General features: G+C 38.0%; 1 protein-coding gene and 1 long non-coding RNA gene across 2 annotated transcripts in view; both read left to right on the top strand.

Annotated features, from left to right (window-relative positions):
- The window catches only part of LOC114651471 (high-affinity choline transporter 1), a 43,015-nt gene extending 24,471 nt beyond the window's left edge, over positions 1-18,544 (top strand). Inside the window, exons 5-9 of the mRNA XM_028801334.2 lie at positions 1,847-1,995; positions 4,688-4,831; positions 8,712-8,865; positions 10,266-10,483; positions 16,434-18,544. Coding sequence (XP_028657167.1) covers positions 1,847-1,995; positions 4,688-4,831; positions 8,712-8,865; positions 10,266-10,483; positions 16,434-17,084 — 1,316 coding nt within the window. The 3' untranslated portion in view covers positions 17,085-18,544. The remainder of the gene's footprint in view (positions 1-1,846; positions 1,996-4,687; positions 4,832-8,711; positions 8,866-10,265; positions 10,484-16,433) is intronic.
- Positions 18,545-18,796: 252 nt separating this feature from the next.
- Positions 18,797-22,313, top strand: LOC127527701 (uncharacterized). Its single transcript, XR_007934864.1, has 3 exons — positions 18,797-19,060; positions 19,106-21,094; positions 21,245-22,313. It is a non-coding gene; the product is annotated as an uncharacterized LOC127527701 (long non-coding RNA).
- Positions 22,314-22,565: the final 252 nt, after the last annotated feature.

Below are 22,565 nucleotides of genomic sequence, written 5' to 3'. Positions count from 1 at the left end.
TATCTATCTATCTATCTATCTATCTATCTATCTATCTATCTATTTCTTTGCCTTCTTCTTCTTATGATGATGATGATGATGTAGTATTGTCACATGTACAGATTACACTGAAATGGTTTCTTGCATGAACAACCAACATATTTCATTGCCACTCACCGGTGCCATGAAAACCAGAATGTTGTATACCACATAACTTGTTCAATGTTACCTCTAGTTTACACACTACTTGTTTAGTTTTGTATCCTTGTGGAAGAAACACTGAGAAAACTTCCAGTACAGTTAATTATTAAACAGCCCAACAAGTGCTTTTGCATTTAATGAATTAAAATGGCATTGAGTAGAAAATAGATCAGCAATTAGCGCTGCTGTTTCAGGCACCTAGCGTTCCGAATTTAAATCCTATATTTGTTCGCTGTCCATGTGAAGTCTGTATGTTCTCCCTGCTCTATTCATGGGTTTGTCTACCACATTCACAAAGACGTATCTGTGATTTGTGAACCAGTGAATCCAAGTTGAGCCCTGTGGTGGACTGTTTCCTACCTAATGCTGCCATGACGGACTCTGACCTGCTGATGTGTATGATGTCAGAAAAAGGAGCAAATAAAATTTTTAAAAGATGTTGCTATGTTTGAGGTTCTAGTGTAATATTTGCCCAAAAAATTATCTAAGAAGCAACAATAATATTGTCTAAGAATATATTTATATAAATTGGGTATATATGCAAGTAAGAATTTTACTATATTCTGTACATGTGACAATACTACTGCTACTTTACTGTTAGCATTTCATTAGCGATGTTATCTGAAGGTCACTTACACATCCTAAATAGCTAACATAATATTGTCAAACTCATTTAATCCTATTCAGCATCCCACACTCAACGCACACAACAGATCAGTTTGGCGTCATCCATCAACTCAACTATTAGGATGATGGATAAACTAAAACAGAACCCTGACAAAATGCATACAATCACAGGCAGAACCTGCAAAATCTATCAAGGGTTCAAAGTGATATTTGAACCCTGAATACTACATCTGTAAAGTGGCAGCACTAATCACTGTGCCACCTTTACCCATATGAGATCCACTTTGTATGTGTCTGACTGAACCAAAGGCCATTCAATTTGGTCACACCAGCCTGAAATTAGCATGTATTTGTTTGGGACAGTACTTTGAAGATAATTTCACCTTACCAAAAGTGACCAGCACAATTGTTTAAAGCAGCTCACCCTTTTACTGTAATAGTTGCACTTCATTTCAATAGTCAAGACAAAAAAAAAAGTATAATTTGTCCTACTTTTAATATGTCAGGCTATCCATTTATTGAATATCTTTTTGAACAGGCTTCTTTCAGTTGACCTGAAAAATTATGTACAGGGTTGTATCTCCTTCATCCCAGAAATGTCTTTGAGCATGAGTGCTTTAGAATTTAACATTACCAACAGAGCAGACATATCCATCTACAAAACATTTTAATTTAAACGGCTGCCTTCACTGAAGGTTATCATCAAATGCAACTGGGAACTGGTCAGTGAAAATTCAACTGTACAGGAATTGAAAAGATTAAGGGTCCCATGATCCAACACTAGAGATGACAAGGCACGATAGATAGATAGATAGATAGATAGATAGATAGATAGATAGATAGATAGATAGATAGATAGATAGATAGATAGATAGATAGATAGATAGATAGATAGATAGATAGATAGATAGATGGATGGATGGATGGATGGATGGGCGGGCGGGCGGGCGGGCAGGCTGACTGACTGACTGACTGACTGATTGACTGATTGATTAATTGATTTTGCTTCATTAAACCTGTTGCTTTTTTCCCCCTTTAGGTGCCACTCTCAGTGTCATAGTGGATATTGGTATCAACATGGCAGTTATAATTTCTGCTCTCATTGCAATCTTTTACACCGTGGTTGGTGGATTATATTCTGTTGCCTATACAGATGTAGTGCAGCTTTTCTGTATTTTTTTAGGACTGGTAAGATTTCCTGTTCCTGTTTTTTCAAATTGATATGTAACTGTGGAATAAATATGTTCAGTCATTGACATAGGACACATAGGGATGTCCGAGACTTTTTTGCTTTTACTTTTAAGCATAACCTGCCTTGATCTTGTACTCCACACACCTGGTACACTATGCTACCTAATATCGTATTAGCCTTCGTAATGGCATCTGAACACATCTGGAAAACTAGCCCGCTATGACTCCAAGGTCCTTTTTAAAGGACATACTTTCAAGTTTCAAGCCACTTATTTTGTATTCACATCTAACATTCTTAATTCCTACATTTAATACATTATATAGGCTGAGTCAAAATGATGTTAGCACTAATGGTATTGCTATGTATATACTTATATATAAATTTTGTGTACAATTTATGTGCCACATATGTTACAGTAGATGAGCTCAGTGTTATTAGGTGTTGTCACTGATTACGAATCCGGTTGGTACAAAAACCTGCAGCCACAGGGGTTCCCCAGGGACCGAGTTTGGGAAACACTGCTGTAAATCATCTTCCACATATGAAGTATGTTTTGTGAATAAATTGTTTCCGCCATTCAAATGTTAACATAATTTTGACTCACCCTGTATTTTCCCAAGCCTGAATTTTCTCCAGGTCTCTTTGTATAGATCCATCTGATTTTAGATTATCTGTCATTTCACCTAGTGCTGTATCATCTTCAAACCTAACCAGCTTGTTATTAACAAAGAATGTCTACATATATTAAAAACAGCAGTGGTTTCCAGCACTGACCCTTGAAGGACACCACTTTGAACATCACCTTTTTCTGATAAAGTTCCTTTCACCATAACCTTAGCCTCCTGTGTTTAAGCTCACACCCACACACTGCACTCCACATTCTGACTTTTTTTAGTTTGATCACGAAAAACTCAATTACGATAAATGTCATCCTATGATCCTCTCTGGCCATATGCTTTTGTTGCTTTGACCATCATCCATTTTAAATATTGCTTTACATAAAAGACACCTCCTCCACCTTTTCAGTTTTTCTTGTCTTTCTTCAACCATTACAGCAGAACAACACAACAGAACAAGTTACACATGCATCTGACATTTTGTAATTTCTATGATATTATAATTATGGGTAGCTATACATAATTCCAATTCACTTGCTTTATTCTTGATACTCCTAGCATTAAGACAAACAGTTTTTAAGGTATTACTGATTTTACTTTGGTTTTTTACCTGTGAGCTATACATTTCCAAGTTTTGTGCTACAGTATATAGTAATCCTTCTAATCTTGTCCATCTTAGTGGACTGGCGCATGACACCACATTGTGAGATCTGGTCTTCAACTTTGCATCTGACTCTTAATTTGCTTTGAAGAACTTACAGCCTGCTCTCACATATGTCTTTTTTAGCATCGTGAACAATGACAACTTTGTCCATCCTCACCCTGAACATTTACCGAGGACTCTTCTTCAGGTGATCCATTGGGGCTAAACATCCCTGCCTAACACTCCAGAGTTATTTAAACCATCATCCAGCAAGATCCTGAAAAATTGCTAGACACGTCTAACTCTGGGGTTGATGTTCTTGCATAATGTGCACCTCTTGACTAGCATTTAACTCTGACCCATCTGTCTCTTCCTCACTGGTCTGGAGTCTCCCCCCATTTCCAGTTTAGCAGGGCACACTACTTCCTTGAAGGGCACATGGGCAAAAATCTTCCAATTATTTTTTACAATGGATTAGCCAGCATTTCATGCATATGCAGGTCTCTTAGGAGCAGTCCTCATTGAAGTCAGCTTCCAAAACATCCAACATCAAACAGAATTTAAACTGTAGATTAACTACTTAACCACATTTTCTTAAATTTAGATATTAATTGATAATAAATTAAATCCATTGCACCACTGGGTTGCCATAGAACATATTGAAAGGTGTTTATAAAGCATATACATTATATGTTGTGACTACAAAACTATAAACATTTACTTTTGTGTTGAATAATTTCACTTATTGAGTGTCTCCCCATTATGCCCAGGAAGTCATGACACAGGAATGATTCTTCCCCCGCAACAGTGGATATAAAATATAACATGTTGTCTTTTTTTCCAACATGAGACCAGACTCATCTTTTACATGTTAACATACCATAAAAAGAACAACACAAGCACTCTAAAAAACTAAGCAAGCAATATCAGATCAGCTAATATTCATTTAATATCTGATCGATCACGTGCAAGGCAGGTATGTCAGAGTTAATCTTAAAGCTATCATATCATACGGGTTTTTTGCCAGCTCTAATCATTGTTAGTCCCAAGCAGTTATTGAATTTAAAGTGCCTATGCACTTTAAAATCCTGAGGCCAGCTTAAGATGTGCTTCCTAGGAGACATGTAAGTCAGCAACCAGGAAACTATTGGGTGTTTCCAGCAGGGGCTATTAAATTGTTTTTTACTTGATGACCTGAAACAGTAAAATGGGATCATGTTCTGTGACACATATTAAAATCAGGTTTTGTATAATAGCTTATATTCCACTTAATTGTAACAGTCATACTTTTCTTTATAAGTTACCACGATATTTAATTACTCTTAATAACACAGGTTAGTTGTAAAAAGAAAGTAAAGTTCATTGTATTGATATTCTTCTATCTGTTTCATTAAAGCATATTCTATGTGTGATTCTTTTCATTGGCAGTGGATCAGTGTACCTTTTGCAATGTTCAATCCAGCTGTGTTAGACATTGGAAAAACAGCTGTTCAAAAAGTCTACCAAGAGCCCTGGCTTGGGTCGATTGAATCCTCAGATATTATGATGTGGCTGGATAACTTCTGTCTGTTGGTAAGTTTCAAATTTAATTAGCAATTTCATTGTAATCAGCCTAGATACGGTATATGGTGCTCTATATGATACAGTGGATTCAGAAACTATTCATACCCCTTCATATTCTGAATATTTCATTGTGCTGTAGATTTAATTTTAGATGGATAAATTTGTCATTTTTCCCATGAAGCTGCACTCATTAACCAATAATGACAAGCTGAAAATTTTTTCAAGAATGGTTTGCAAATGTATTAAAAACCAAAAACTGAAATATCTCATTCATAGAAGTATTCAGACCCTTATTGCAGGACTTTGTGGAGACCCCTTTGTCAACAATTCCAGCTTCAAATCTTTCTGGGTGAATCTCTAGAAGCTTTGCACCCCAGCTTGTGGGCAGTTTATCCCGTTCTTCCTGGCAGGTCATCTCAAGCTCCATTAGTCTGGATGACAAGTATCTTTGTGTGTTTCTACAGATGTTCTATGGGGTTTAAGTCTGGACTTGTACCCCCTAGAACATCTCCAGCATTGTTTTGGCTGTATGCTTCAGGTTCTTGTCATGCTGAAAGGTAAACCATTGCCCAAGTCTGAGATCTGTTAAAGTGCTCTGTTAAACTGACCATTGGGTTTTAGGTCACCTCCCTGACTAAGGCCCCTCTTGCCTTGTTTTTCATTTTGGCAAGATGGCCAACTCTAAGATGAGATCTGGTGGTTCCAAACATTTTCATTTCACAATTGTAGAGGCTAGTTGTGGAGAACATTCAAAGCTTTTGAAATGTTTTTATCCCCTTGCCCTATTCTACACCTAACCACAGTTTCATCACGGAGTTCTACAGAGAGTTTCTTGCACTTCATGGCTTGGTTTTGTTATTATGTTCAGTATGAATTGTGGGACCTCTTATACACATGAGTGTTCCTTTCTAAACAATGTCCATTCAGTTCAATAAATTTATAAATAAATTTGCAAATGTTTCTGTAGGCACATTTTCATTTTGTCATTATGAATTATTAAGTGCAGATTGGTGGACAAAAATGTTAAATGTGCCTCTCTATTATAAAAAGAAATCTTTGGGAGGGAGACTAGGGAGACGAGACATGATCTTCTCGGAAGACAATTCAAAGTAACGTGAGAGACACTTTACCTTGCTACCAGCTCTTAAAACAATGACAAACGACAAGCAAAACACGCAGCTTGCCAGCAGCAGAAACCCAGCAGATGATCCGACCACTTCTCCTTGTGTGCATTCAGCCATCCTAACCCCTCCTCCCCCCCTTCACAATGCGAGCGGCAGAGATGCAAAGTGGCAAAAGGACAGCTGCTGTACAGGCTTTAAAATGATCGACAGGCAGCGCGGCAGCAGCAGAAAGACAGCAGATGATCTGATAGCATCTCATTAGCATGCGTTCAGCCGCCACCCCCCCTTGCCCCCCTTGACAACGCGAGCAGCGTTATCCGTCCTGCGAGAAAGAGATTTAGCCACGCCCAGGGCCGGAAAGAAAGGACAAGTATTGTTTTTACAATGTCACGTGAGGCAAGGCAGTGAGACATCATTTTCCACGGACATCTAACCTAGCAGTTGTTGGATTGCTGTTGGCAGACAGACATCATGTGCTCCCAGCTGTTAAAACAATGACAAGCGACAAGCAAAACACTCAGCTTTGCCAGCAGCAGAAAGCCAGCAGATGATCCGACTGCTTCTCCATAGCATGCGTTCAGCCGCACCCCCTTCACAAAGCGAGCAGCGTTATACGTCCTGCGAAAAAGAGATGTAACCACGCCTGGGGCTGGAAATAATGGACAAGTATTGTTTTTAAAAGAGTTTTAAAGTAAAAGTGAAAATAATGCATATGTAACAATTCTCATGAAACTAACAATTTCTTTAAATTGTATATCCGGTAAACCAAACCTGGGGGCTTTTAAATTAAATCTACAACACAAAGTGTGCAGAAAGTGAAAATCTGATAACTGTCAGAATTCACTGTAGGGTACGTAAGTAAGTAGATAGATAGATAGATAGATAGATAGATAGATAGATAGATAGATAGATAGATAGATAGATAGATAGATAGATAGATAGATAGATAGATAGATAGATAGATAGATAGATAGATAGATAGATAGATATGTCACAGGTGTCTGGTCACACTTATAGGTAATCTAACTTAGACACCATTAAAATATCCGACTACACCACCCAGTTTTATTAAGAAACTGGGAACTCCTGAAATTTACCAATAATAGCACACAGGTTTCTTTAAATTGGGCGGTGAGTAAACACACAATGAAAGACACAACAGTAATTTCAGAAAAAGGCAACAGTAAGTTCTATTGTACAAGACAATATAAGGTACATTAAAAAGATAAATGAAAATAACAGAACATAAACATATCAGGAATTAATTTCCTTTTTTAAAAGGAAAATACACAGTCCACACTCAAAGTCCGTAAAAACAAGAATTGGAGGATACAACCTTTAGTGGTGCAGAGTCCAGTTTGGGCACTGTGTTACCCCAACACTAAATTGTTCATGGATGCACTCTGTTCCCCGGCAGAAGTTGTGTCAAATTGATGACTCCCTGTCAGCGTCTCTTCGTTGTTCCTTTTTCTTCCACTCTGGGCTCCTTGTGTGGCTGGGACCTAGGCACGCCTCATTTCTCATCTGTCAGCTTCGCTTGGTCCTCTCATGCGGCTTCCCTCTTTCTCTGGACCCACAACTGGTGTCTCCTTGTGGAGCTGTCTCTTCCTCCCTGGAAGTAAATGTTGCCGTCCTTCTGCCTCACGTCATGCCAGCCAGGTACCCTTGTCTGCCTGCGAGCCCCTGTGCCCTGTCTGAGTGTCTTGGCAGCGTTTCCTGTGGACTCTCCCCTCCGCCTTCTGCTACCAGGAGTTTATATTTACTTCACCCCTCTGTTGTCAGTCCTGGACAAACAGTTTAATCAATGGCACATCTAAATTGCCTGGGTTTAACAATTAATAAAAACACAAGTTAACAAAATGTATGGTTACCAAACATTAATAAGTACAGATATGCTGATTAGGAACCAATATTCCCAAGCCAGGTAAATACAGACATTCTTCTAAGGCCAAACTTCAAAGCAGTGATTCCCTTGCAGGACAGCAAATACCATTAATAAGTACAGATAGCCTTTTAACTTCTCACCCCCCAGTCCCAACAGTGGGTGCCTAATGGAGCCACCCAGTGCACAAAAAAAATGTAAAAGTGTCCCCCTCTGACAGATAGATAGATAGATAGATAGATAGATAGATAGATAGATAGATAGATAGATAGATAGATAGATAGATAGATAGATAGATAGATAGATAGATAGATAGATAGATGTTAAAGGCACTATATAATAGATAGATAGATAGATAGATAGATAGATAGATAGATAGATAGATAGATAGATAGATAGATAGATAGATAGATAGATAGATAGATAGATGTTAAAGGCACTATATAAAAGATAGATAGATAGATAGATAGATAGATAGATAGATAGATAGATAGATAGATAGATAGATAGATAGATAGATAGATAGATGTTAAAGGCACTATATAATAGATAGATAGATAGATAGATAGATAGATAGATAGATAGATAGATAGATAGATAGATAGATAGATAGATAGATAGATAGATAGATAGATAGATAGATAGATGTTAAAGGCACTATATAATAGATAGATAGATAGATAGATAGATAGATAGATAGATAGATAGATAGATAGATAGATAGATAGATAGATAGATAGATAGATAGATAGATAGATAGATAGATAGATAGATAGATTTTTAGTTGTCCTAAGGGGGGTTGAGCTTCAAATCTTTAAATACCTCAGACATTTTTCCATTTCTGGAACCTTTTGTGTTGAGTGTCTGATTTCTTTATTTTCAGATGTTAGGTGGAATTCCATGGCAGGTTTATTTTCAACGAGTTTTGTCTTCCTCATCTGCAACATATGCACAGGTATTGTCTTTCCTGGCTGCTTTTGGCTGTTTAGTGATGGCTGTGCCATCTGTCCTGATTGGAGCCATTGGGGCATCAACAGGTAAGAAAGATGTTAACATTGTATGGTTTATATCTCAAATGTCTGAATAACAGTTTAAGCAATGAACTTTACTATAATGTGTTTTATCTATCTATCTATCTATCTATCTATCTATCTATCTATCTATCTATCTATCTATCTATCTATCTATCTATCTATCTATCTATCTATCTATCTATCTATCTATCTATCTATCTATCTAGCACTTCATTTGGTTATGGTAGAACACCCAGTGCTTAGGGAAATTTACAAATCAGGATTGCATTCAAATGTTATGATTAGGTAAAATACATAAAGTGTATGGATACTGTATCATTTGGCAATGGGTACAATGTGAGCCCATCATGCAGCACAATGGTCTTTCCAAGAGGTAATGTTTCAGAGTGCTTTACATTGCTAACCACAGAAATCGTTTCACTGTGGCACACAATGCTCGTAGCTTCAGAAGCCTTCAGGACTGGTAATACTACAGGGCATCTCCATGTTCTGCCCAATTTTTCCTCTGGTTTATTGGACACTCCTAAATTGGTCCAATATGAGTAAGCATACCCTGCAATGGACTGATGCCTAGGATCAGGGTGGGTTCCTGCCTAGTGGCAGCCCCCATGACCCTGTGCTGAACTGAATGCTTTTGAAAATGAATGAACGAATAAATGTTTGACAGCTCATCTTTAGTCACCTGGGTTCTATGCTCAGTTAGAATGACTAGGGAGTTGCAAATTCTCCAGATATCACTGTGGAACTCTGATCTTCTCTCATAACTCAGTGAAGTGCAGATAAATTGCTGTAGGTATGAAGGAGCTCCAGTAGTAAACCCAATATGACTGTGGTATCCAAGTGTGCTTCTTCCTTGTGCCTGACACTGACAAGATAGACTCCATTATCAAACCTTTTTAATTCTATCCAGGGACACAGGGGCCTGGTGCTACTCTTAGTCACACAGGATCTCAATTCAGTTACCACCCCTGGACTGGCCATTTCAGGTCTCATACATTCATTTAATGAACAGACACCAGTCAACCAAGCAACAAAAGATTTATTGTAGATTAAAACCTATAGCACACACACAGAAAGAACATGCAAATTCCAAACAGATGCAAACCCAGGACCTTGTGGTATGATTTCCAAAGTTTTTATTTCTGCACCACATACCTGTTAGTCTGGTATGTGTATCCTGTATGTTTGAAACAAATCAATGGAAAGTGGCCATGACTGCAGATAGATCACAAGATTAATCAAGTGAGCTTTATAAGAAAGAAGGTCAAGATGAATTTAACTTCCATTCTTGTTTAACAGCAACAATGTGGCTCAATGGTGATGTTTAGATTCATGACTATCATTTACTACAATTAATCCTATCTTTTTATTTTTTCTTTTATTGTGTACTTTATAATGAACAGCATGGAACCAGACCACATATGGGTCAGAGTGGCCACAGGACAGACATCAGTCTGATATGATTTTACCAATAGTGTTGCAGCACCTCTGTCCACCATACATTTCTTTTTTTGGCCTTGGTGCCGTGTCAGCTGCAGTGATGTCTTCTGCTGATTCCTCCATTCTATCTGCAAGTTCCATGTTTGCACGAAATATCTACCAGCTGGCTTTTCGACAACAGGTATTAAACATTCTATTCATTGTATACTGCAAGCCCAAAAGTAACAAGTCAGACAGCTACTAGTCACTACTATGTAACAGGAACTTAATAAAGGCTTGTTTGGACATGGTTAGAACATGGAAGGAATAAATAAATAAATAGGGTCACTTGAATTTAAATGCTGAGACTGAAGGGGCATCTTATACATAAGCAGGCAGACCATTCCACAGCTTCAGGGCCCTGTAACTAGAAGCTTCACGTCCCACTGTTATTTTCTTAATCCTTGGAATCTTAAGTAGGCTGGCATCTTGAGATCTCAATGTGTGATCTGGCTTGTAAGAAATGAGAAGTTCAAATAAATAGGCAAGGCTTTATACGTTAAAAGGAGGATTTTGAAATCATCCCTATACATAACCGGAAGCCAATGTAGGGACTTGAGAACTGGAGTCATGTTTGCACTTTCTTGTTCTTGTGATATTTCTTGCAGCAGCATTTGTGAATTAATTGAAAGCTGCATAAAGAACGATTTGAAAAAACAGTGAATAATAGAAGTCAATTCTACTATAAATAAATGTATAAAATAATTTCTCTGTATCCTCCTTTTTTGGAAACCATCTTCATTTTCCAGTGTTTTTAAGTTGGAAAATAGTGTGTATTTACATGACATACTAGAGTCAAAGATAAACACCTAAATTGCTTGCTGATTCCATGAGACTAATGGTGACTCTAACTGAGTTTAAAAAGTGACAGAATGTTGTTGTGGTCAGCGTCATTTTCCCCAGTAAATAACATTACTGGTAATGTCATCTTGTGGTTGTACTTCACTACAATTTTACAGATTTGTTTTTGTATTTTCATTAATAGTTTTGATTATTACCTTCCATAATGTCAGTTAGTTTCTGGTTTTGCGACAGTCATTTGTAGAAGGCATGTGGTGTTAGTAGGTTCCATACTATATAAGAATTGGGGGGGGGGGGGGGGGGGGTCCCCATTCATTTCTTATCAGAACCTGAAAGACTTTGCTAGGAAAAATAACTCTTCTTGTGTTCACTTTATCAAAGCGTAAGGATTTTGGAATTGCACTCTGACCCTGAGTTTAAATGTGAACCTAAAATAGCTATGTCTCGTCATTTGTCTGGCTACTTACTGTATTTCCTTGTAACGTACTGCATTACAGAATTTGGTTTGTATAAAGCATAAATATTTAAAGCATATTTTCTTTTTATGGAAATAGTTAAAAGGCAATTGAATGTGGCAGGTGAGGTGGTAAAAAGGTAGTAGTAAAGAGGTTCCAGTAAGAAAATGGCTATGCAGCTGAATGGGTGTCATGGATAAATCCCAAAAGCACGAAACGGGGGAAATCCTATCAAAAAACCCTGGCTAGACACAAAAATGGCCTTGTAGAATCTTTGTAAACTAAAACATTTATTCTTCTGAAAAAAAAAAAAATTATTCAGTAATAATGATGCTGCATGGAGCACAAAAGCAATTGGATTTGTCCAAAACAATATGCAACCAAAAGTCCCAATACGAAATCCCAAGCATGGTTAAAATACAAAGTGAAATGTCAAATATCCAGTAACCTTAACAACAACAACAACATTTATTTATATTGTACATTTTCATACAAATAATGTAGCTCAAAGTGCTTTACATGATGAAGAAAAGAGAAAAAGACAAAGTAAGAATAAAATAAGAGAACACTAATTAACATAGAATAAAAGTAAGGTCTGATGGCCAGGGAGGACAGAAAAAAACAAAAAAAAACTCCAGAAGGCTGGAGAAAAAAAAATCTGCAGGGGTTCAGAGGCCATGAGACCACCCAGCCCTCTCTAGGCATTCTACCTAACATAAATGATCAGTCCTCAAATAAATATATTATAATTTGCAAAAAGCACAAGAACTCACCACTCCTAAGCACATTTGAAATGAACCACCAGGAACTGTGGGAGACCGTCTGGATTTACAGGTGAAGGGCAGTTCCTGACAGTGACTGGCAATCATTGAAACATAAACACAATCAATGGCAAATAAACAAATGAAATTGATACATTAAAAATTAACAGAGATGATATAAAACATGAATTTGGACTACAGCCAGGGGAGGAGCCCTGAAAGAGATATAACAGTATGTGCGCCTGTGGCATGCATGGTTACAGGTGTACTACATGGCCCAGATGTGACTCTGGGTAGGAGAAACAGATAGCCCAAAGCTAACCTGTCATGGTTGGAGAAAAGGCAATAAGAAATTTCTAATGCAGTATTGCGAGACACTCGTAAGAGAGAGTTTGAGTCCTGGGAAAAACAGTAGAAGTAGTAGTACAGACAGAGAGATGTTGAAGCTCATCTGGCTACAGGCTTGTATGTGTGTATAAGTGTGAGTTTGAATGCAATTATGTAAGCCCTTCTAGTCAGAGTGAGCACGTAGTATAGCCATCATTCCCAGGTGCTTCCCAGCTAGAAGAATGGGATTTGTGTCGGATTGGTCGTGAGTGTAATGACATTGATCTGTGAATTCGAGCACTAATAGTGATGTCTGTATTTATTTATATACAAGAAACAGTAGTGTTTGCAGGGGGTTTTGTAAATGGTGTGTTTACGATGGTTCAAGTAAAGAGTTACTTATTTCCAAACAACATGTCGCTGAGTTATTTTAACCGACGATAAAAACAATACAATGATATGTGAAGTGAGACAGTCAATGTTAGGGGATGTCCGTTTTCAACGTATTTGTGGAGAAAAATCTGGCTAGTGTATAAGAGGTGGGGGAGAGAAAAGACTGGGATGAATTTTGGGTGAGCTAGCTTTGATTTGGTGTTTTTGTTTATAGTTTTTGAAGAACCTTATTTTTCCTAAAGTGGAAAAAGATCCTCCCATGGGTTGTTTTTCCTAAATATCCATCCATCCATCCATTATCCAACCCGCCATATCCTAACTACAGGGTCACAGGTGTCTGCTGGAGCCAATCCCAGCCAACACAGGGCGCAAGGCAGGAAACAAACCCCAGGCAGGGTGCCAGCCCACCACATTCCTAAATATTTTTCTTTATATTTTATCTGTTTTTATGTGTGTCACTGCTAACAAACCATTCGAATAAGTAAGTATTTTTTCACATTTATAAATAAAAAAATCACTGAAATTTTTGTGTCTGTGTCTCAAATCTCTCAACCACTTATCGTTTGGTTTCGGTTATGACTCCAGATGCCATGGGTTTGAGTTTGGGCACAGTGTATCACACTTCTGGTTATCCTTCAATATGGTTTTTACAGATTTGCTTTCCATTTTGACTATTTATTGGACTATTGATATTACATTTTGACAATTTTGATGATATAATTTAGTTCTAGGTTCTTTTACAGTCATTCGTAAATGGCGTATTCAGCATGTGATGTCAGGCAGTCTCATATTATATAAGATCAGGTGGCTCTTTGCATTTCTTATCAGAACCTTTAACATTTAATCAAAAAGACTTTGCTAGGAAAAATAACTTGTGTTTACTTTGTTCAAGTGCAAGGATTTTGGAATTGCATTCTGACTTTAAGTTTAGTGACTCTATAATATTTAGCTGTCTGGTTATTGTTTTACTGTTTGTCCTTTATTACAGTTTTGCCTGGCATTTCCTATCTCTTACACATGCTGCTCATTTCCAATCAGAAATATTCTGTTCTACAGACACATATTATTAATTGTAATATTTATCTATGATAAAGGGCTGCATTTCTTAAACTTTTTTTCACAACACCAATCTTGCCCTTTTAGTGTCTTCCAGACCCAGCCTTTGACATGGGGGGAGTATCTACCCTTGGATAATCGCCTCCAACAGTCATAGTAGTGTGTGTGTGGGGGGGTTCCCCATTAAGAATTACTTAACACATTGATGCTGCATCATTTATTATTAGGATGCCGCAGTACTGGTCTATGTATATCTTATATATAAACGTCTACATGTGTGTGTGTTTGTCCGTCCCGGAAGTGAGAGGTACAGGGCTCCGAGGATAAACAAGCGAGGGCAGCACTTTGACAAAGCAAAACCTCTGAAGAAAGAGGCAATCGCTTAGCGGCTAAAACAGAAGCAAGGCAAGCACATCGGCAAAACGGTATCCCTTTTACTTTTCCTCCTGCCGCTAATACACAAGCGAGGCGAGCACGTCAGCAAAAGGAAACTTCAAACGAAAGACCACAAACAAAGCATGTCAGCAACACGAAACCTCCTAGGAGAGAGATGCCCAGAGTTGTTCCTTTCAATTACCTGATATCTCTACATTTCAGTTTTTTTCTGACGATTTCAATTGTTTCTAGGACCTCGTGCTTTTTACAGCACAGGCTTACACAGCTAGTCTTATATCTAAGCGTGGAAGAGTCTGTGTCTGTCCGGCCCGGAAGTGAGAGGTGGAGTTCGAGTAAGGGCTCCACCTTAGAGGAAGCAGAAAACTCACATAGCCACTAATACAGAAGCAAGGCCAGCAGCTAAGCAAAACTAAACCTCAGAAGAAAGACAAAGTCGCTTAGCCGCTAACATCGGTAAAACGTTATCCCTTTTACTTTTCCTCCCACCACTAATACACAAGCGATGCGAGCACATTGGCAAAACAAATCCTCCTAGGAGAGAGACAACCAGAGTAGTTCCGTTCAATTACCTGACATCTCTATATTTCATTTTTTTTTCTGACAATTTCAATAGTTTCAAGGACCCCGGGCCTTTCACAGCACGAACTTACACAGCTAGTATGATAAATAACAAACTCTATCAAAATTTTTAAAAATGTAAATGTGAATATGAATAGAAATATGTTAGAAAGTAACTTTTATTATGAACACTAAATCTGTCAAAAATGTAAAGAAATTGTTAATTACTTTATTTTCACCTGCAACATGATTAAAAGTCTGTCACTTGATTGAGAGCCCTAGAAGGATAGCAGTATGCAGAGTGCAGGCTTAGAAGCACGTATCATAAATATCACGTGTTTCTTTGTGTTGTCCACATTTGATGCACACAATACTTTTAATTGTTTGTGACTGTTTGCAGTTAGTCTGCGACAGAATGCCTATGTTGTGCTGTCCTGACAGTCGTTACAAGTCGGACGCTTTGTGATGAAGAAATGCCTTCACTATCGCCATCAGTATCAGAGTGTACAGGTTCCGTGTCATCTAATTATCACTAGCTCAATCACAGTCATTATCATCAAAATTTTTATTTTGTAACAGATCTAGTTGTTTAAAAACATCAGCAGCGTTATACTTTTTTTCAAAACGACTTAACTGCTGGACTGTCTATTTATAGCACTAGTTCCCACAAACTGTTGCGTCTAAAAAAAATAAATTCTATGGCTATCCACTAGATAGCAGCATTATAAAGAGACGCGGCAGCAAAGTTCAGCAGCAAATTGTTGCTGCATACTGAGATACGAGTTCTTACTTACGTCACGTCTTGACAGACTCAATGAGATATGATTTAACTCGTACCTCACGTTCAAAGTGTTAAACAACTTGTGGAAACCCATTGTGAGACACTTGGCAAACCATACACAACCCATACAGCAGTAGGCAGCAACCTGAGATCTATTTTGATCAAGAAACTGTGATATAGAGTGTTTAGTTCTTTAACATTTAATATGATAGATAGATAGATAGATAGATAGATAGATAGATAGATAGATAGATAGATAGATAGATAGATAGATAGATAGATAGATAGATAGATAGATAGATAGATAGATAGATAGATAGATACTTTATTAATCCCGATGGGAAATTCACAAATATATAAAAATATAAAATATATAAAAATATATACATAAATATATAAAAATATACACAATTTATTAACATACTGTATTTCAAAGTAAACATCTATGGTACATTTTCAATGTCATGGAATGACAGAGTTAAAATCTTTATTTGTTCATTCAATTTAGGCCCTGAAAATGTGGCTTCCTAAAATAAGTACTGAATGTTGTTTTTCTTTTCACAGGCATCCGACAGAGAGATCTTGTGGGTCATGCGGATCACCATTTTTGTGTTCGGAACTGTAGCAACAGCCATGGCCCTGCTAACAGGAACAGTTTATGGACTGTGGTACCTGAGTTCAGATCTCGTCTATGTCATTATTTTCCCCCAGCTACTCTGTGTGCTGTTCATCAAGGGAACAAACACTTATGGTTCAGTGGCAGGATATGTTTTTGGGCTGCTTCTGAGAATCGGTGGAGGAGAGCCATACCTGAAACTGCCTCCGTTCATCTATTATCCTTGGTGGGAGACAATTGGAAGTGTCCATCCTTTGACACATACAGAAGAGTACACAATTGTCCAGAAATTCCCCTTCAAGACTGTGTCAATGATTTCATCCTTCTTAGGAAATGTTTTAGTTTCTTATGTAGCTAAATATCTTTTCGAAAGTGGTCTGTTGCCACCAAAGTATGACTTCCTCGAATCTGTTGTTGCAAAGCACAGTAAGGAAAATATGGATAAAACAATCTTGGTGAACAATGACAATATTGTCCTTTCAGAATTGGCACCAGTAAAACCAAGGCACAGCATTGTGCATGCAGCGGCTTTCATAAATAAAGAAGCACTAAGTGAAGAAGACAGCAGCCCTGATTCACCAAATGATGGAAAAGATTAATGTTTCCTTCAGCTTCCAACATAGCCTTAAACGAATGGAGTAAAGTGTACAGAAATTTGAAATGGTGGCTTTGGCAAAAAGAAAACAACAACAAAACAACATTTTGTTGGTATTAATTTGCTGCTATATAATTTATTTTTTAATGAATAGGCAATGAGGGCATACTGTTCATTATGATAGGATAGGCATCTGTTAAGAGGTGCTGGAGAATTTGCCGTTAATTTATTACTAGTGCAATACTACGACCTGGATGATATCCTTATTCATGTTTGGAGGCAGTGTCTTTCATTTGAAAAGATATGTGCAACTTTATTTTTTTAATTGTCCAGTATTGGATAATGTAAACAGAATATAGGAAATGTTATAAAGGAACCCGTAATAGCAATAACAGGTCATCTATGAGCAATAGACGAGGTGAACTCAACAGGCTGTGGCCTGTGACTGCATTTAGTTGGCTCCCAAGGGTGATTTAATGCATTTTCATTTGGAAGACCAATTCTTCACATTTTTATAGCATATGAAGGCAACTTTAATTACATATACCCTAAATATCATTATGGCAGGGTTCACTAGGGGCCCCAAATACCAGCATGCTCTAGGCAGGTAAAGGGTGGGTGAGCATGTTGTCACATTTTTGCTTTATCGGTCAGCTAGGTATCACTGCTAATGGATATGACCCCTAGGGTTAGCCCATAAATATGTGACAAGAACATGCAAAACTTTGAGGCAAAAGTGATAAAGGCTGCCTGCTATCATTCAAAATTAGAGTGCATAGTCTCCACTAACAATGATGTTAACATCTGCGTAAATAAACCAAAGCAGAAGTTGACATCATTCCAAAAATTTTAGCATCCAAAAAACTGATTAACCTTCCGGTTGTCAAGATGATCTGGAGTCAAATAACTGCCTAGGAAAATTTGAAGATGGATAATAAGAAGGAGAAGAATCAAATTCTAACATGCAAAAGGTCATACTAAGAAAAGTCAAAGTGAAGTTCAACAAGGCCAAATCTGCAAAGCAGAAGCTGAAGTCTAAAGAAAACTAGTAATATTCCTATGCTACTATGCTATATACTGTATCTTTATTCTTTAAGAATGTATCCCCAAAACTGGACATCCTTCCTGTGGTGGTCCCATTGTAAATCAGGTTGGTGCAATTGCAGCATGCATTCAGGAATAATGAGACTAGTGAGGTGGTGCACACTGCAAGACATACAATTGTGGTGACTACAAGAAAAAAGAACCAAGAAATGGAGTAGTAATTTGCTCTGTTTAAAATATTTTTTTCTAATCTGCATTTATGGCTCATTTGTAGCTTTGAACATCAAAGAATTATTTATTTTTTATTCTTGCTCTAGGAGAAATTCATTATGATTTATGTTTTCCACATCACTATTTTGCTTTTTTGTAGGGGCTGTCATTTTTGTGAGCTGGCTACCATAACACTACAGACCATTGCTAGTGAGCTAGAGAGCGGAGTGGTGGCTCTGAGGCTAGGGATCTGCACTGGCAATCGGAAGGTTGCCAGTTCGAGTCCCGTAAATGCCAATAGGGACTCTGCTCTGTTGGGCCCTTAAGCAAGGCGCTTAACCTGCAATTGCTGAGCTCTTTGAGTAGTGAGAAAAGTGCTATATAAATGCAAAGAATTATGGTCCAAGGATGCTATAAGCACAATGCTTTTTAAAATGACAAGTTAGATAGCATCCAAGACTGCGGATACACTTAATTAAAATCTTTAGCAGTGTTCAACGTGTGGCACGTACTTATAGATTAAGAATTTACGATTCCTTCCTTGACAATGAATTTAGTTTATGGACTAGTAAAGCATGCAGAACTACAGTCCTAAAATAAAATACAAAGAACTTTCACTTAATAATTAATTCTGAACATGTATGTACTGCATCCTGGGGATTATTAATTGATAGGCTTGTAGGGATTGTGCTTTAATTACGGTACACTTTTCTGCCCACCAGTAAAGTGCACAACAGATTGCTCCAACCTAATATTTTTTTAAATTTCCAGAACAAGTCAGGTCATAAGCTTTCAATTAAGACAGAGATCAAGGTTCTAGCCTCGTTAGTTTGAGAGTAATCATATGACAGGCATTAGAATTTTATAGGTAGACTTTCGGATTTGGTAATTAAGGTTATTGGTTCTTTCAGTTTTGATCCTTCTGTATTTACCTACCATGTATCTAATTTCATTCATCTCCAAATGGAATATCACTACTAGAAAAGTACTCACATTTCAGGGTTTTTGATATCGGAAGTAAATGTCAGCTTTCCTTCTCAATACCCTCCAAACACTTACTTATGTAATTGTGAAAATATGTCTGGTTTCGAAGACTTTCAGAGATTAAGAGGTGACATGATTGAAGTGGGGAAGGCACAGTGGTGTAGTGGCAGTGCTGCTGCCTCACAGTAAAGTGACTGAGGTTTGCATCCTGGGTTCTCCCTGCATGGAGTTTACATGTCCTGCCAATGTTTAATGGGCTTCCTCTGGATGATCCATTTCCTCCAAAACCATGCAGATTATGTGATTTGGCAGGACTAAATTGGCCTTAGTTTATACCCAGTGATTGTTGGACTTTCACTCAGTCCAGGGTTTGTTCCTGCCTTGTGCCCTGTGCATGCTGGGATAGGCTCCAACACCCCCGTGTGAGCCTGCCCTGGATTAAATGGGTTAGAAAATGACACGACATGGTTGAAATGTTTAACATTTTGAATGAATGGAGTTAGTACAATAGGTCTCAGTTGTTACTTTAAAATAAATTCTGCAACAAGAACGCAAGGACACAGTTGAAAGCTGGTTAAGAGCAATTTTCACAAAAATGTTAGGTTTTTCTTCAGGGAAAGAACCATAGACCCAATGAAATAAATTACCAATTAGTGTGGTGGAGAGTAGGACCCGCAGATCTTGACTTGACTTTTGGTACAATTGAGATGAATGGATGGATGAGATTGTTGTGTGGAATGGCCTGTTCTCATCACAATGTCCTAATGTTCAAAAGCTCTAAGTACTAAACAAAAGGCAAGTTTACTAGCATAAACCCCACCACTGACCCAGAATGTAATGCTGGGTGAGTCGGCTGTAATGTCAGGGCTCCAGTTATAGAAATACAGAAGCCATTAAACTACAGTGTGCCCATAAAGCACGTTGGAAAAAAGTTCAATAGAGAGGGGGGCTACAGGGTACAGTATAAGATGGCACCAAGTAAGGCTGTCGTGTAGCAAGCTCCCATATTCAGCATTTACTGTGGACCTTGCTCACAAGTTTATCACTCACATTCATGTTAAGTGATGGGGCAATAAAAGTGATTTGACTTGACTTGATAAGACTTCTTGTTCAAAATTTCCATTGACTCATTATGTGACCCTACAGAAGTCTTCCATTTACAAGTTTAGAGCCGATAACATGTCATTGCATATTCATATTCAAAGTAGGAGGCAACCACATACAGCAGGGGTGTCAAACTCAGTTCCAGGAGGTCTACATTGACTATAGCCACTTTCTCCATCAGTAGCCAGTTGCTGCTGCTAATCAAACAGACTGCTTTGGGTTCATTTTAACTGATGTGCTTGTTAAGTCTCAGACCTCTTAATTTTTTCTTTTATTATTGATTATCAGCTAAGAAAAAAATGAAACTCAAAGTCAGCTAACTGAGATCTAAAACAAGGACTTCAAAATCCAATTTTATAATCTGAAGCCATTTCATGTTACTTAGGAAACCTGTTATTTAAATTCCATGGCTTGTTGGTTCAAGCAGGTCCTCCATCTTGCAGGGAAAACTTGAACGTTGGTGGCTGGATTTTCACTACAGTCACTGTAAAAAAACTCACACTTTTCCATTCCATTCAAACTAGTGCGGTTGCACAGCTACACTCAGGTCCTGATTTGGGATCCTGAGGTGGTTCGTCATGTGGTGGGTGCAGCAGCATGCTGTGCCAATGCGTGATACCCAACCTCTCTCTCCTCTCTCTTTCACCTGATGGACACACAGTACATGTACATGTGAATATCCTCTTGGGATTAATAAAGTATCTATCTATCTATCTATCTATCTATCTATCTATCTATCTATCTATCTATCTATCTATCTATCTATCTATCTATCTATCTATCTATCTATCTATCTATCTATCTATCACAGGTGCAGATCAGATCAGATCAGCTTGTCGTGTTGGCTCACTTTGCATATCATTGAGTATGCACAGAAATCTGGTTTCTAAACCCTTATTCTGAATATTTTGAGAAATCAGGTTAACACATGTATATTTTTCTGTCAGTAACCCGGCTATTTGGCTGTGTAAACCTTTAACTGGGTTAAAGTTAATGATTTCTTAGTGTCTCTTTGCTTCACACATGCTTTCTACTGGTAGAAGATGGTCGAAGTGTCCGCAAGATAAATCTCCTGAGGCAAATGCTTGGGCGATTACATTACTCCTTCTCCAGGTTGAAATTTGTTGTTGTTCAATGCCATCCTTCTATGGATTGGTCGGTGGCTATTTCACGCTCTCTCTGGGGCTAATGAGATGGTAGGCATTCGACTCTTTCCACCACACAGATAGCAAGCCATTTCCTTGTTTGACCAGGTATTAAACCTGCTATTGGCTCTAGTTGGTTGTTGCCTACTCAAGATGGTCCTCTGTCTAACATAACACGAGACCTGCTGCTGCGCGAGTCTTCGCCACACTCATTGGCTGACATTTTCAGGATTCCTGTTGAGCCTGTCCACCTTGTGTAGCACCCTAGGTGGTACGTTGGTTACTGCTAACCGCTGATGGCATAGCCCCAACAGACAATCCCCTACTTAGTCATTCACTCCTTCACCACACTAAGGTGAGAGTCGATCTTTGATGGAGCCTGATTGAAATTATCTGTATAAATATTTCAGAAATCGCTATATATACTCATTCTATTGAAGTAAAAATACCAGCATTATTGTTATGTCAGCAGTACTAGAAGCTGCTCCTTTGCAGGGTTCAATTGTATAGCCAAGCAGAACAGAGTGTGTTGCATGCAGTCTGCTAAGAGAAACATATTAATAAAGTGTCAGTTCTGCTTTAATCCAGTTATCTGCTATAGATATGCTGAAAACACTGTGACTGGGTGATGTAGTGGTTAGTGTCCATATTTCGGATCTTCTGTTGTTCAGGTTAAGGATGTAAAAAGGGGATGGATGTTATTTACTTCACAGCACATAAAGGACTAAACATATTAATAAAACATGAGAATTATCACAGGCTTCATGCTGGTTTTGTGATTCACGGTGGATGTTTAACTCTTTTATGTGCAGTTTAATGCCGTCGGACTGTTTTGCCAAAGGAGAACTCCAGTAGCGTACTTACGCATGTAAAGGGAGGCCTTTTAAAAAATGATTTCTACTTTTAATGGGTTGCTCACCTTATTCCGGTTTTGTGTGTGCCTGTTTTATGTAAACACACACATTGTTTGATTGATTATTAAGGAAAAAAAAATTAAG

Source organism: Erpetoichthys calabaricus, chromosome 4, assembly GCF_900747795.2.
Source record: "Erpetoichthys calabaricus chromosome 4, fErpCal1.3, whole genome shotgun sequence".
In the NCBI taxonomy this organism is placed as follows: domain Eukaryota; kingdom Metazoa; phylum Chordata; class Cladistia; order Polypteriformes; family Polypteridae; genus Erpetoichthys; species Erpetoichthys calabaricus.
The sequence above is the reverse complement of the archived record's forward strand: the minus strand, read 5'-3'. Positions and strand labels throughout refer to the sequence as shown.